This window comes from Cervus elaphus, chromosome 20, assembly GCF_910594005.1.
Source record: "Cervus elaphus chromosome 20, mCerEla1.1, whole genome shotgun sequence".
NCBI classification, from domain to species: domain Eukaryota; kingdom Metazoa; phylum Chordata; class Mammalia; order Artiodactyla; family Cervidae; genus Cervus; species Cervus elaphus.
This window is the reverse complement of record NC_057834.1, coordinates 137,270,258-137,283,016: the sequence shown is the minus strand read 5'-3', so window position 1 is coordinate 137,283,016 and position 12,759 is coordinate 137,270,258. Positions and strand designations below refer to the sequence as shown.

At 48.0% G+C, this 12,759-nt stretch overlaps 1 protein-coding gene across 3 annotated transcripts in view; it reads right to left on the bottom strand.

Annotated features, from left to right (window-relative positions):
* The window catches only part of SCLY (selenocysteine lyase), a 31,416-nt gene extending 21,465 nt beyond the window's left edge, over nt 1-9,951 (bottom strand). The window contains exons 1-3 of one of the 3 annotated variants that reach the window (XM_043877520.1): nt 9,793-9,951; nt 6,898-7,013; nt 2,160-2,260 (exon numbers count right to left, since the gene is read on the bottom strand). In XM_043877520.1, coding sequence (XP_043733455.1) covers nt 2,160-2,260; nt 6,898-7,013; nt 9,793-9,857 — 282 coding nt within the window. In that variant the 5' untranslated portion in view covers nt 9,858-9,951. The remainder of the gene's footprint in view (nt 1-2,159; nt 2,261-6,897; nt 7,014-9,792) is intronic. The other 2 variants (XM_043877518.1, XM_043877519.1) reach the window with 2 other exon arrangements.
* Nucleotides 9,952-12,759: the final 2,808 nt, after the last annotated feature.

The window sequence follows — 12,759 nt, the reverse complement described above, 5'->3', positions numbered from 1 at the left end:
CAGGGTTCACTGATGAGCTACAGTTTGTTTTGTGGTGATGGGAGAATTTATCAATCTTTTATAGTTAAAGGTTTCTGTATTTTATTTAGGAAATCTATCACTCTTCAGCGTCACAAGGGCCAGGGCTCGTCATGTGACAGGGGCCCATTCAGGTATGGACCTGTTTCTGGACCAGTGTCTCTCATTGCCCTAAGACCGTCTGTCTTAATTCATAGAGCAATTCACTGCATTCTAAAGAAGTCTTGGCTATTCTTGGCATTTTATATTTCCATGTGGTGAGGCGCCATGAAAAAAGGAGTCAGAATTCTGACCGACGTTGCACTGAATCCATAGACTTAAAGAGCTGACACAGTTATATTGAGTCTTCCCCTCTGTGAACATGATATATGCTCCGTTATTCAGAACTTCTTTGAAGGCTCTCGGTAATAAATTCTATTCCTTTCCCAATGTGTATATGTATTGGGGTGGGGAGTGGTTTACAAAATCTTTTTTACTAGATTTATTTCCTAAGTATTTGATATTTTTTGGTACTCTGATAAATATGCGCTGTTGATGGTACATAAAAATACACTTGATTTTTTTTTAATCTAATAACTTTGCTAAATTTACTTACTAATAATCTAGCTACAGATTCTTTTTTTTAAAATATGGACAGTAACATCACCTGTGAGGGACCTTCCTTTCCGGAAATGAGATGGTAAGACTGACTGAGTAGAGGCCTTGATGCCATCAAACCATCATTGAGAATCTCCTATCAATTTAAAAAGGAATACCTTTCAAATGGGTCAAACCTCACACCCGTTTTTCTTTTTTAATCGGAGCACGGTTGATTTACAATGTTGTGTCAGTTTCAGGTGTGCAGCAGTGATTCTGTTACACACACATTCTTTCGCAGATTCTTTTCCATACAAGTTATTACTGGACACTGCCTATAGCTGCCTGTGCTGTGCCCAGGTCTTGGTTGTTTATCTGTTTCATATGTAGTGGTGTGTATATGTTAACCCCAAATTCCTAATTTCTCTCTCCTTGCCCCGCTTCCCCTTGGTAACCATGGCTTCTTTTCTGAGAGTCTACTTCTCTTTTATAAATCAGTTCACTTGTATCATTTTTTTAAAAAGATTCCCCGTACAAGAGATGTCATATAATACTTGTCTTTCTCTGAGTTACTTCCCTCAGCATGTATCATATATATGTACCATATCTTCTTTTTTAATTAATTAATTATTTATTTTTTATTTTTTGTTTTTTTTTCCCCTTTATTTATTTATTTATTTTTTCAGTGGGTTTTGTCATACATTGATATGAATCAGCCATAGACATATCTTCTTTATTCACTCATCTGTTGATGGACATTTAGGTTGCTTCCATGTCTTGGCTATTGTAAATAGTGCTGCTATGAACACTAGGGTGCACGTATCTTTTTGAATTAGGGTTTTCATCTTTTCTGGGTATATGCCCAGGAGTGGGATTGCTGAATCATATGGGAACTCTATTTTTAATTTTTAAGGCACCTCCATAGGGCTTCCCTGGTAGCTCAGATGGTAAAGAATCCACCTGCAATGTGAGAGACCTGGGTTTAATCCCTGGGTTAGGAAGATCTTCTGGAGAAGGGAATGGTTACCCACTCCAGTATTCTTGCCTGAAGAATTCTATGGACAGAAGAGCCTGGCGGGCTACAGTCCATGGGGTCCCAAAGAGTTGGACATGACCGAGTGACTAAGCACACACATACTGTTCTCCATAGTGGCTGCATCAATTTACATTTCCACCAACCATGTAGGAGGGCTCCCTTTTCTCCATACCCTCCCCAGCATTTGTTGTTTATAGATGTTTTGATGATGGCCATTCTGACTGCAAACCTCTTAATAAGGTAAACTTAGGGATATAAAGGAATGATTCCAGGGCAAAATGAAGGAGACACTCTCTTTATTGAGACAGCAATGCAAAGCAAGTTAATTCATACGTTAGGTAACAAATATCCTATCAGCCCCCTGGAATTCACTTACAGGATAAATACTGCCTAATAATATCAGGCTAATTTGCAAAATACCAGGACAAAGCATTACTCTTTAAAAGACAATAATATCAAGAGGGCACCACCTCATACTTTTTAAAAAATAACTGACAGCTAAAAGAACACAAAACTTTGAACTGTTTACCTCGGTGCCCCCCGAAGTGAAGATCACGTCCTGAGGCTGCCCACCTATCATCTTGGCGAGGTTCTCCCGGGCTGTGTTGATAATCTCCTTGGCCTTCCTTCCTGGAGGAACCAAAGTGGAAATTCAGTAACTTGGCTCCACCAAATCCAATCAACACACATTTAAAGGAGCGACCAGACATGAGGGAGCAGGATGGCCTAGTGGGCAGTTCTAGGACAACACGTGTTCACTAACGTAAGTGACAGCCTAGATATCATGTGGTGAAGGGACAGCTAATCAGGGGAAACTACTGAGACTCAAGGAACTTGGGAGGAGCTAGAGACAGCCAGGGGAGGAGGCCGGAGCCCTAAAATTCTGAGAGTGGCTTTCTTCTTACCCGACGCTACGCGAGAGGATCTGTGGCCATCTGCCCCGCTTCCCATTTGGGAAGATGGGAGAAGGAAAGGGTGGAGTAATAGAGCATGCTGCAAAACAACAAAAATAAGCAGAAATAGAACCCATGACTGCTCAACACAAAGTCCAGCAGCATATGTCACAGTGTAGGTCCCCTCAGTCACTAGAGAGGTCACTGCCCCAGGGACCCATTTGCTTCCAAACCTGGGCTCGGAGCCCAGCTACCCCTAGTTTCATGGGAGAGCAGGAAACAGGAACTGAGCTTCACGTGGTGGAGAAAGAAGGGCTCAGGGCAGGAATTCTGGAGATGTCCATGACCATTCATACTTCGACTACAGACCAGTAGCCTCCAGACCTTTTGACCATTCAGTCTTATTTATAAAAATACTTTTTTGAGCAGGTACCGCTATAATAAATATGTAAATAGAAAACACACATAAAGATAAAAATGTAAAAAGATGCAGTTAAAATACATATACAAAGTCATCCACACACTCCCTAAGACTACTGCGTTAAGTTTTCATTACAAGTTAGGAAAGTCTGCAGTGTTTAGGAGACCCAGTCAGTTCAATTAGGGATACTTGAAAGACTGTGATCAGCATCAGTCAACATGGGCAGGAGCACCACGGACACCGTGAGCCCTCGGGCATGCCTCTAGGCTCGTCCACCCACTCCCTCCCCATCCTGCCCCAGGATTCTGTTGAGAAGCCCCTCAGAGGAGCTGCTGGGCTGGTCCTTTGCCTACCCCACCTCCCCTCCCCACAGCAATCCTGTGGCCCATGTGGTGTGCGGCAGCCCGCAGCCTTTATCGACCCACTGACAGACCTTCGTCTAAGCATTTCTTTTCTTTTCCCTTTTCAGAGCTGGGTTTCATAATTTACATACTGGTTTGCAAAAACTCCCCCTTCCACTTATCGACAAAGTCTTGGAGACCCTTCTATGTAAGGATTCGTGGGGCTACCTCTCTACCGTCATGTGCCTATTAGAACAGCTAAAATGAAAAGACTGGCCAGTCCAAGTGGTCAGGAGGTTGTGGAGGAAATGCAACTCTCATCACGCCAGTGGGAACACAAAATGGTACAAGCGTTTTGGAGAGAGGGCAGCGGTTTCTTAAGAAGTCTAACCTCCACTTCCCATCCGATCCCACCATTCCACTCCTAGGTGTTTATGGTATAAACATTGTTTACCCAAGAAAAAAGAGGCGATGACCATGACTCGTACATCGACATTCACAGCAGTGTCATTTACAACCGCCAAGAACCGGGAACGGCTCACACACCCATCAGCAGATGAGAACATGAGCACAGCATAATAGACCACCACCTGGCAGGGCAGACAGACCAGCTGCTGACAATCACACAGGTCAGTCTCAAGGTAACTATGCTGACCAAAAGAAGCCAGATGAAAAACTGGTAAGATTCCATGTTTATACAAACACAGAAAATGCCCACCGCTCACAGGGCAGGACGAGAGCCTCTTCCTGAGGGTTATTCCTAAACTTCTTCATGACAAATGCTTTTTATTAGCACTCAATTGTTTTCCACATTCTCCAGTTTTATGCACCAGAAAGTTCAGTTTCTCTAGAGGAAGATTAGCTACAAGGCAAAGTCCAAAAGATTAACCAGAATACATGTACAAAATAAACCAACAATGAAGTTAATGAATGACTACGATCTAATTTTGAAAAGGCTTTTAGTTACCAAGTTTACTAAGCAAATGGACATGAAAACCCACAGAAGCCTGTAAATCTGTACACAAGTATTGCTAAGTCAGAGGCTTCCCTGGTGGCTCAGCAGTAAAGAACCTGTCTGCCAATGCAGGAGACCCAGGTTCCATCGCTTGGTCAGGAAGATCTGCAACAGGAAACAGCAACCCACTCCAGTACTCTTGCCTGAAAAATTTCATGGACTGAGGAGCCTGGCCGGCTACAGTCCATGGGGTTGCAAAGAGTCGGACATGACTTAGTGACTAAAACAACACTGCTAAGTCAATTCTAAAGGAAACCAACCCTGAATATTCACTGGAGGGACTGATGCTGAAGCTAAAGCTCCAATACTGTGGCCACCTGATGCAAAGAGCCGACTCAATGGAAAAAACCCTGATGCTGGGAAAGACTGAAGGCAAAAGGAGAAGGGGACAGCAGAGGATGAGCTGGTTAGATAGAATCACCGACTCAATGAACATGGGTTTGAACAAACTCCGGGAGACAGTGGCTTCCCTGATAGCTCAGCTGGTAAAGAATCGGCCTGCAATGCAGGAGATCCTGGTTCAATTCCTGGGTCGGGAAGATCCGCTGGAGAAGGGATAGGCTATACATTCCAGTATTCTTGGGCTTCCCTTGTGGCTCAGCTGGTGAAGAATCCACCTGCAATGCAGGAGACCTGGGTTCCATCCCTGGGTTGGGAAGATCCCCTGGAGAAGGGAATGGCAACCCAGTCCAGTATTCTCGCCTGGAGAATTCCACAGGCTGCATAGTGTGTAGTCCATCAGTCCATGGGGTCTCAAAGAGTTGGACATGACTCAGCAACTGAACAACAACAACAATTGTTAAGCCCTATCCCATGAACCGAGGAGCGTGGCAGGCTGTAGTCCATGTGGTCACAAAGAGTCGGAAACTCCTGAGCAACTTAGCACGCACACAGCATGCATCCCTGATAAAACTAAATAAGAAGGCACAGCTTCAGCTCACCATCTGCAAAATAAAACGTGACTCAGCCAAGTAACTACTGATCTAAAGCAAATTATTTTGCAGAACCTCTAACTTAAAGCTCTACATGGAATCAACAATAAATGAGAAACATGTTTCCAACAGACTGTGGAAAATTCTTAAAGAGATGAGAATTCCAGACCACCTGATCTGCCTCCTGAGAAATCTGTATGCAGGTCAAGAAGCAACAGCATGGAACAACAAACTGGTTCCAAATCAGGAAAGGAATACATTAATGCTGTAAATTGTCACCCTGCTTATTTAACGTATATGCAGAGTACATCATGAGAAATGCCAGACTGGATGAAGCACATGCTGGAATCAAGATTGCCGGGAAAAATATCAATAACCTCAGATATGTAGATGATACCACCCTTGTGGCAGAAAGTGAAGAACTAAAGAACCTCCTGATGAAAGTGAAAGAGAGTAAAAATGTTGGCTTAAAACTCAACATTCAGAAAACTAAGATCATGGCATCCAGACCCATCACTTTATGGCAAATAGATGGGGAAACAATGGAAACAGTGTCAGATTTTATTTTTGGGGGGCTCCAAAATCACAGCAGATGGTGACTGCAGCTATGAAATTAACAGATGCTTGCTTCTTGGAAGAAAAGTAATGACCAACCTAGACAGCATTCTAAAAAGCAGAGACATTACTTTGCCAACAAAGGTCCACCATCTAATAAAAGCTATGGTTTTTCCAGTAGTCATGTATGGATGTGAGAGTTGAACTGTAAAGAAAGCTGAGTGCCAAAGAATTGATGCTTTTGAACTGTGGCGTTGGAGAAGACTCTTGAGAGTCCCTCAGACTGCAAGGAGATCCAACCAGTCAATCCTGAATATTCATTGCGAGGACTGATGCTGGCTATCAATACTTTGGCCATCTATGCGAAGAATGGACTCATTGGAAAAGACCCTGATGCTGGGAAAGATTGAAGGCATGAGGAGAAGGGGATGACAGAGGATGAGATGGTTGGATGGCATCACCAACTCGATGGACATGAGTTTGAGTAAGCTCCAGGAGTTGGTTATGGACAGGGAAGCCTGGTGTGCTGCAGTCCATGGGGTTGCAAAGAGTCGGATGTGACTGAGCGACTGAACTAAACTGAAAGAACTTTAAAGTAATTTTTATTTTTAAAAAAGGAGGCCAGGATTCTATGTGATCCTGATTATGTAAAAGATCTAGTTTGCAAATTTTGTAAGGATCGACAGAGACAGATACGTGACAGGGTCTTAATAAATACTGTTATTACAAACAACTTTTTTTTTTCAGTTGCGCCTTGCAGTAAACAGGGTCTTAGTTCCCTGACCAGGGATCAAACCCATGCCCCCCTGCATTGGGAGCACAGAGTCTTAACCAGTGGACCACCAGGGAGGTTCCCTACAAGCAGCTCTTAATACATCTTTTTCATCTGGGAAAGGGGTACAGGAGAGCATGTTAAAGATGAAAGATTATGGTATCAACAAAGCTCAAATTTGGTCTTTTCAGAAAAAAAAAAAACTATCCAGAATTACAGCTAAAGACATGCGGTTAACAGAAAATCCACTCAAAACCGAGTCATGCCATATGGTGTAGAGTTCCTGCAAGAGTGCCTCTCCCCCTCATCTCAGATCTGGGCATGTCTTCTAGAATTACCTGCTGGGTAAGAGCTACTGGGATTTCCCCAGGCTTCCCGCATGGCCTCTGTCATGGCCTCAATCACTTCTGGCTCCAGGGGGGTGGTTGCATTATAGTCCATATACACTTTCCTGCTGGAGAGAAAACAAAGATGTGCCTCTTCAGGACAAGAAGATGAAATGTGGAAAAACAGCTGCACTCAGTCTATGTTGTCAGCAGGAGCAAACAATGTCAAGGTTGGGGGCTTTTCTGCAATTACACTGTGTGCTTAGGAATGCCCACATGTGCATCACTTTCGGAAAATGTATACATGATTTCTGATTATCTAGTGTTCTTGTCTGGAGAATCCCATGGACAGAGGAGCCTGGTGGGCTACAGTTCGTAGGGTCGCAGAGTCGGACATGACTGAAGTAGCTTATAGGAGGAGGAGTATTTGCTAGTTTCCTTTATCACTGCTGGGAGACTGTCCACTTAGACTTCTAGAGCTTCTTTCCATCCCATGCTGCTTCCTTCTAATGCAAGGGGGGAACCTTGCAGGCCCAGGGAGTCGCACATTCCTGAGGGCTTTTCCCCTGGTGTTTGAACTTCACCACTTCACCGGCAGTTTTCCTGTATTTCCCGGTGGTGTCTGTGATGGCCGTGAGGCTCGGGTGACCTAGGCTCCCACGGTTCCTCTCACGGCCCCTCTGTGTCCCCTGCACTGCAGTCTCAGGGACTTCTCTCTTTGCATTTTCTGTTTTCTTTGCCTGTAATGACGATGCCCTCCACCACTGCCTTACTTTTTAGGTCTTTGCTCCAACTTGACCTCATGAGGCTAGTTTCTAAATGAAACTGCAGCCATCCCTGCCCTCCTCCCCAGGGCTCTATGTCCCCCTGCTTCTCCGCAGCACCCCATCATCTAACACATGAGTCTTGCTCCTTGTTAATTCTCTGCCTTGAAAGAATGTAACCGAACAGCAGCTCCACGAGCTCCCATATTCCTCCCAGGTGTGTCGCCAACACTGAGGACAACGGCTGGCACACAGTAGGGGCTTGACATATAAGGTGACAAATGTCATAAGAAAGTGCGCAGCCCCTGAAAGATTCCTAGGTGAAATTTACCTCTGTGTGTGTGTGTGTGTGTGTGTGTGTGTGTATTTATCAGAATCAAAAACTTTCAAGCACAGGGAACTCTACTTAATACTCTGTAATGGCTTATATGGGAAAAGAACCTTAAAAAAAAGGAATGGACACATGTATACATATAACTGATTCACTTTGCTGTACAACTGAAACTAACACAGTACTGAAAATCAACTCCAATAAAAATTTCTTAAAAATCTCAGAAACGTTCATGAATGTATATAGCAGACAATCCTGTCAGATACTATTCATTATTTTACCTGATTTTTAAGTCAACAATAGTGTTCAAGCCAATTCACACGTAAATTCAAACACAATTACCAATGGTGGCTGCTAAACACATTTTTAAAAATCCATGGAGTGTTTGAATGCAACATCTTGCCTCTAAGATGCCCAAGTACAGGGCTTTGGGGCTTGGGAAATATGACCAGCATTTCTTGACCACCCTAGGATTAGGAATCCCTGCTTCTGAGAATTAAATCTGCTTGTGTCCCTAACTCTGCTCTCACTTCCAGTAAGTGTTTTGAAGTTCCTCAAACTACTAGTGACCACAGCTCTTCAATCTTCTGCTTGGCTGAGTTAATTCATAGCTTGAATTTCAGACGAACGCATGGTAGATTACTCTGCCCCAGGATGTGCTGCTTCTTTAAAGTGTTATCAATATTGCATGGGAAAAGTAAAGTCTGTTAGATTCGTAACTGAAAAACGAAAAGGCATCGTGAATCTCTGCCTTCAGTCAGTACGTTTTCCTTCTTAGCTCCCTTTTCTCCGGCCCAGACAAATGAAACCGAAAGAAAGAGCAGTCAGATTTAGGCCTAGACCCAAATGTTAAAGATACAAACCCATTTCTCACATTCGGTAGAGAGGATTACCCACTCCCCTGCGAAAGTATTTAACAAATTCCTGGATTCAGGATGAAGACTCTCTCAAACACACCCAAAGCATTTCCCGCCGGCCCCCCCACCCCCAGGGCAAGAAGTTCCCAGCATCGGTGGACTGAGGTATCTCCCAGTCTTGCTCCCCACTCTGCCAGCTGCTCAAGCCTGGGAGCTTCTTTTTTTAACACTCCCACCCCCCGACTCCTTCCCTCACCCCCACCCCCCCGCTTCGAGCAGGCATCAGCAAGTCGGGCAGGTTTTGTCAGGTACTTTCGCTTCTCCGCCACGCCTGCGCCCGCTGAGGTCCACACCACCTCTGCCTCCCAGATGATTGCAAAAAATTCCTAACGGGTTTTCCTGATTGCTGCAAACCCTGACTCCCTACCAAGCAGCCAGGAGTCCTGTAAAATATACAACACCAACCTATAATGTAATTAAATTACATCACTTCCCTTATAATATAATTAAATTAAATCTGCTCAAACTTCCAGGAGCACCATCGCAGTGACAATACGCGCCAGGTCTTCCCCGGATCCTGCCGGTGGACAGTTGCCCCAGGCCCTCCCGGGACCGCGCGGGCTCGTTCCTAGAACCCGTGCTGCGGACTCCTGAGTGTCCCTGCGGTTTTCGGCCCGAGCGTCACCTCTCCGGAGCCCTTCCCAGGCCCCGCCGTTGCGCCGCTCGTCCTCCCGGCGGTCATCGTCGCATCCTGCACGGACCCTCCCGCGCGGGAGTGACAGGCCAGCTGGCGCCCCGCTCCCCGGGAAAGCCCCGTTCCGCCGAGAGCGGCCGGCGGCCCACCGCCCCTCGGGGAATGACCACCCGCCGCCGCCGCCACCGCCACGCGGCGCCTGGAGGGCTTCTTGGAGGAGCGCGCCGACGGCTCTCCCCACCTTCCCCTCAAGGAGCGCACCTCTCGGGCGGGCTCTTCTCCGCTCGACCCCGCGAGTCCCTGCTCCGCGCCCCAGCCGCCTCCATCCTGACCCCACCGCGGCCCGCTTCCAGCCAGCCAGCCCCCTCAGGCGAGGCCCAAACCGGCAGAGCCTGTCACGGTTCGGAGCGCCGCCGGGAGGGGGCGGGGCCGCGGGCGCCGGGGCCGTGCGGATTGGCTGAGCCGCGCAGCTTCGGCCAATCCTCGCGCTGCAGCGGCGCTCCCGCGGGGAGGTGGGTACCCTGGTCGCGCGCGCTGAGGAGAAGGGCTGGGGGCGGGGCTTCAAGCGCGTCACGGGGGCGTGGTCACGTCGGCGGTGCGCGGGCGAGCGAGGCGCGCAAGGAGGGGCGCTCCGCGGGGAGACAGGGTCCCCTGACGCGCGCTCTGAAGAGACAGGCTGGGGGCGGGGCTTCAAGCGCGCCGTGGGGGCGTGGTCACGGCGGCGGCGCGCAAGGAGGAGGTGCCCGACCCGGGCCGGCGGGGCTCCAGTCGCCGGTCCGCCTACGTCCGCTCGGCTGGAGGTGGAGCCGCCGTCAGCCGAGGCCGGTAGGCCGTACCTTTCGCCTCCTCGGTGACCCGACCCTCTGCGCGGGTGACTTCGGGCTCTTCTCGCAAGGGTGGGTCTGAGGGACCAGGCGAGACCCGAGGGACACCGCCCGGGGCGCGGGGCAGGGCGTCTGGAGGGCCTAGGCAGCGGGGGCGCCGCCGGGCACGCGGGAGCGAGGGGAGGAGCAGCGCCGGTACCCGGACGGGAAGGCGCCCAGGCCGGCGGAGCACGACCTGTCGGATGGGAGTGTCTAGCGTTCGTGCATCCCGTCAACCGTAACGCGAGTCGGTTGCGAAAGCGGTGAGGGCGAGGATGCAGATTCCTGAATGCTAACGAGCCGCCCACCGTCTCTTGCCCTTTTGGCAAGTTAACAGTTTCTGAGTTTGAGCACCGAGCGTGTGCCAGGCGGTATTCCAAGCGCCTTTCGTGTGTTCACTAGTTTCGTCTTGGCATCACCTTTATCCAGTGGGTACCTGGCAGCTCCACCTTACACGCGAGGACGTTCAGGTAGAGGAAAGGCCAGCATCTTGCCCACGTTCACACGCGGAGGAATGGAGCCAGAATTGAACGCAGGGGTGCTTTGCCAAGAAATTGAATTTTAGTTGGATTTCTGTAGATTTGTTCAATGTTATCTCCTGGCAGGGTCCAGAAGTTGTCTTTTGCAGCTCAGCAAGCCTCTTTCCTTTCTGGATTCTTTATTTCCTTTCATTCCTGCATGCAAACCGAGCTCATGTCTTGCCAAATGCAGTCTGGAGCAAAAGACACATGAAAATTTAAGAAGCAAATAGATATACAGAAGCTCACGGCCAGTGAAAAGAAGAGGAAACAGAATGAAGAGTGTCAAGAGCACAGGTAGTTGAGAGGAAGTCTGAAGTGTCTACTGTATATAACAGGCAGGAGATACTCCTGATTTTGTGAAAGGAATTTCAGGAGAGCAGCAGGGGAGGGTGAGAGTGCAGCACTGAGGAAGCAAGGAGACAGGAAGAGGTGGAGGATGCAGCCAGCTCTTCAGAAGGCTGAGGAAGGAGGTAAGAAGGGGCACAGGATGAAGGGGCTGAAGGAAGGCAGCTAACAAGAAGGCTGAAGATGAAGAGGTAAAAAGTCCTGGAGGCAGCGAGCAGGTAGGAGGTTAAGAGCAGAGGTGGGTGGGGAAGTTGACAGGTCGGGGGCAGGTTTCATTCTCTGTATCTGTATGGAAGGCTGTCAGGATGGGAGCTGGAGGGGCCAGGGACTACCCACAAGGGGACTGATCCAGCCCTCCGTGGACCAGTTAGGCAGTAGTTAGAGGGTTTGTGTTTCCAGGTGGATACATCGACGGTAGTGGTGGAGTCAAGAGGTGAGAGTGCCCCACACTCAGGACCATGGCCTGGACTCCACTCATCCTAAAAGCGGTAGCAGCCACATGATTCCGAGTGGGCTGGTCACACACGCAGCAGATGCCGGCAGAGGATAATTATGAAATCAGTGCCCAGTAAAGATCAAATATTTGAGGAAATGCCATCTCTGTGGCAGTGAAATAGTAAATGCAGCAAACAGAGCTCATACCTAAGGGGAAAAAGTCATAGAGCAGAGTAAGTCCTCAGAGAGGAAAGGTCTCCAAGGAGTCAGTTCAGTCACTCAGTTGTGTCCAACTCTTTGCGACCCCATGGACTGCAGCTCACTCAGGCTTCTGTGTCCATCACCAACTCCCAGAACTTTCTCAAACTCATGTCCATCGAGTCGGTGATGCCATCCAACCATCTCATCCTCTGTCGTCCCCTTTAAGGAGTCAAGGGAGCATCTTGTTTCTTTAAAAAGGCAGTCATAAGAAAAAGCAACAGTTAAAAAAACCAACTGGATGGAAACTATAATAATTGAGATTTAAAAACTCAATAGAGGGGACTTCCTCGGTGGTGCGGTGGTTAAGAATCCGCCTTGCAACGCAGGGGGATGTGAGTCTGATCGCTGGTGGGGAAACTAGGATGCCACGTGAACTGGAGCCACTGGGGCCGAGCTCTGCAGCTGCTGAGCCCGTGTGCCGCAGTGGGAGAGCCAGCGTGAGGCAACCCCAGCCTTGGACCGAGGTTAGGGCCTGCCACCGTCACACACAGAAATTAAAATTTTAAAAAAGAAAGCTTGAGAAACACTCAGTAGAGTTGCCAGGGATAGGGAGTCAGGCGAGCATGAACAGGCAGAGCACAGAGAATGTTTAGGGCAGTACAACCACTGTACATGATAGTATAACAATAGATGCATGTTATCATACATTTGTGGAAACTCATATAATGTCAGACACCAAGAGTGGACCCCAGTGTCAGCTAGGGACTGTGAATGTCAGTGATGTTTCCGTGTAGGTTCAGCAGTTGTAACAAATGCCTTACATCTGTGTGATGTCAGTAGTAGAGGAGGTTAGACATGTAGGG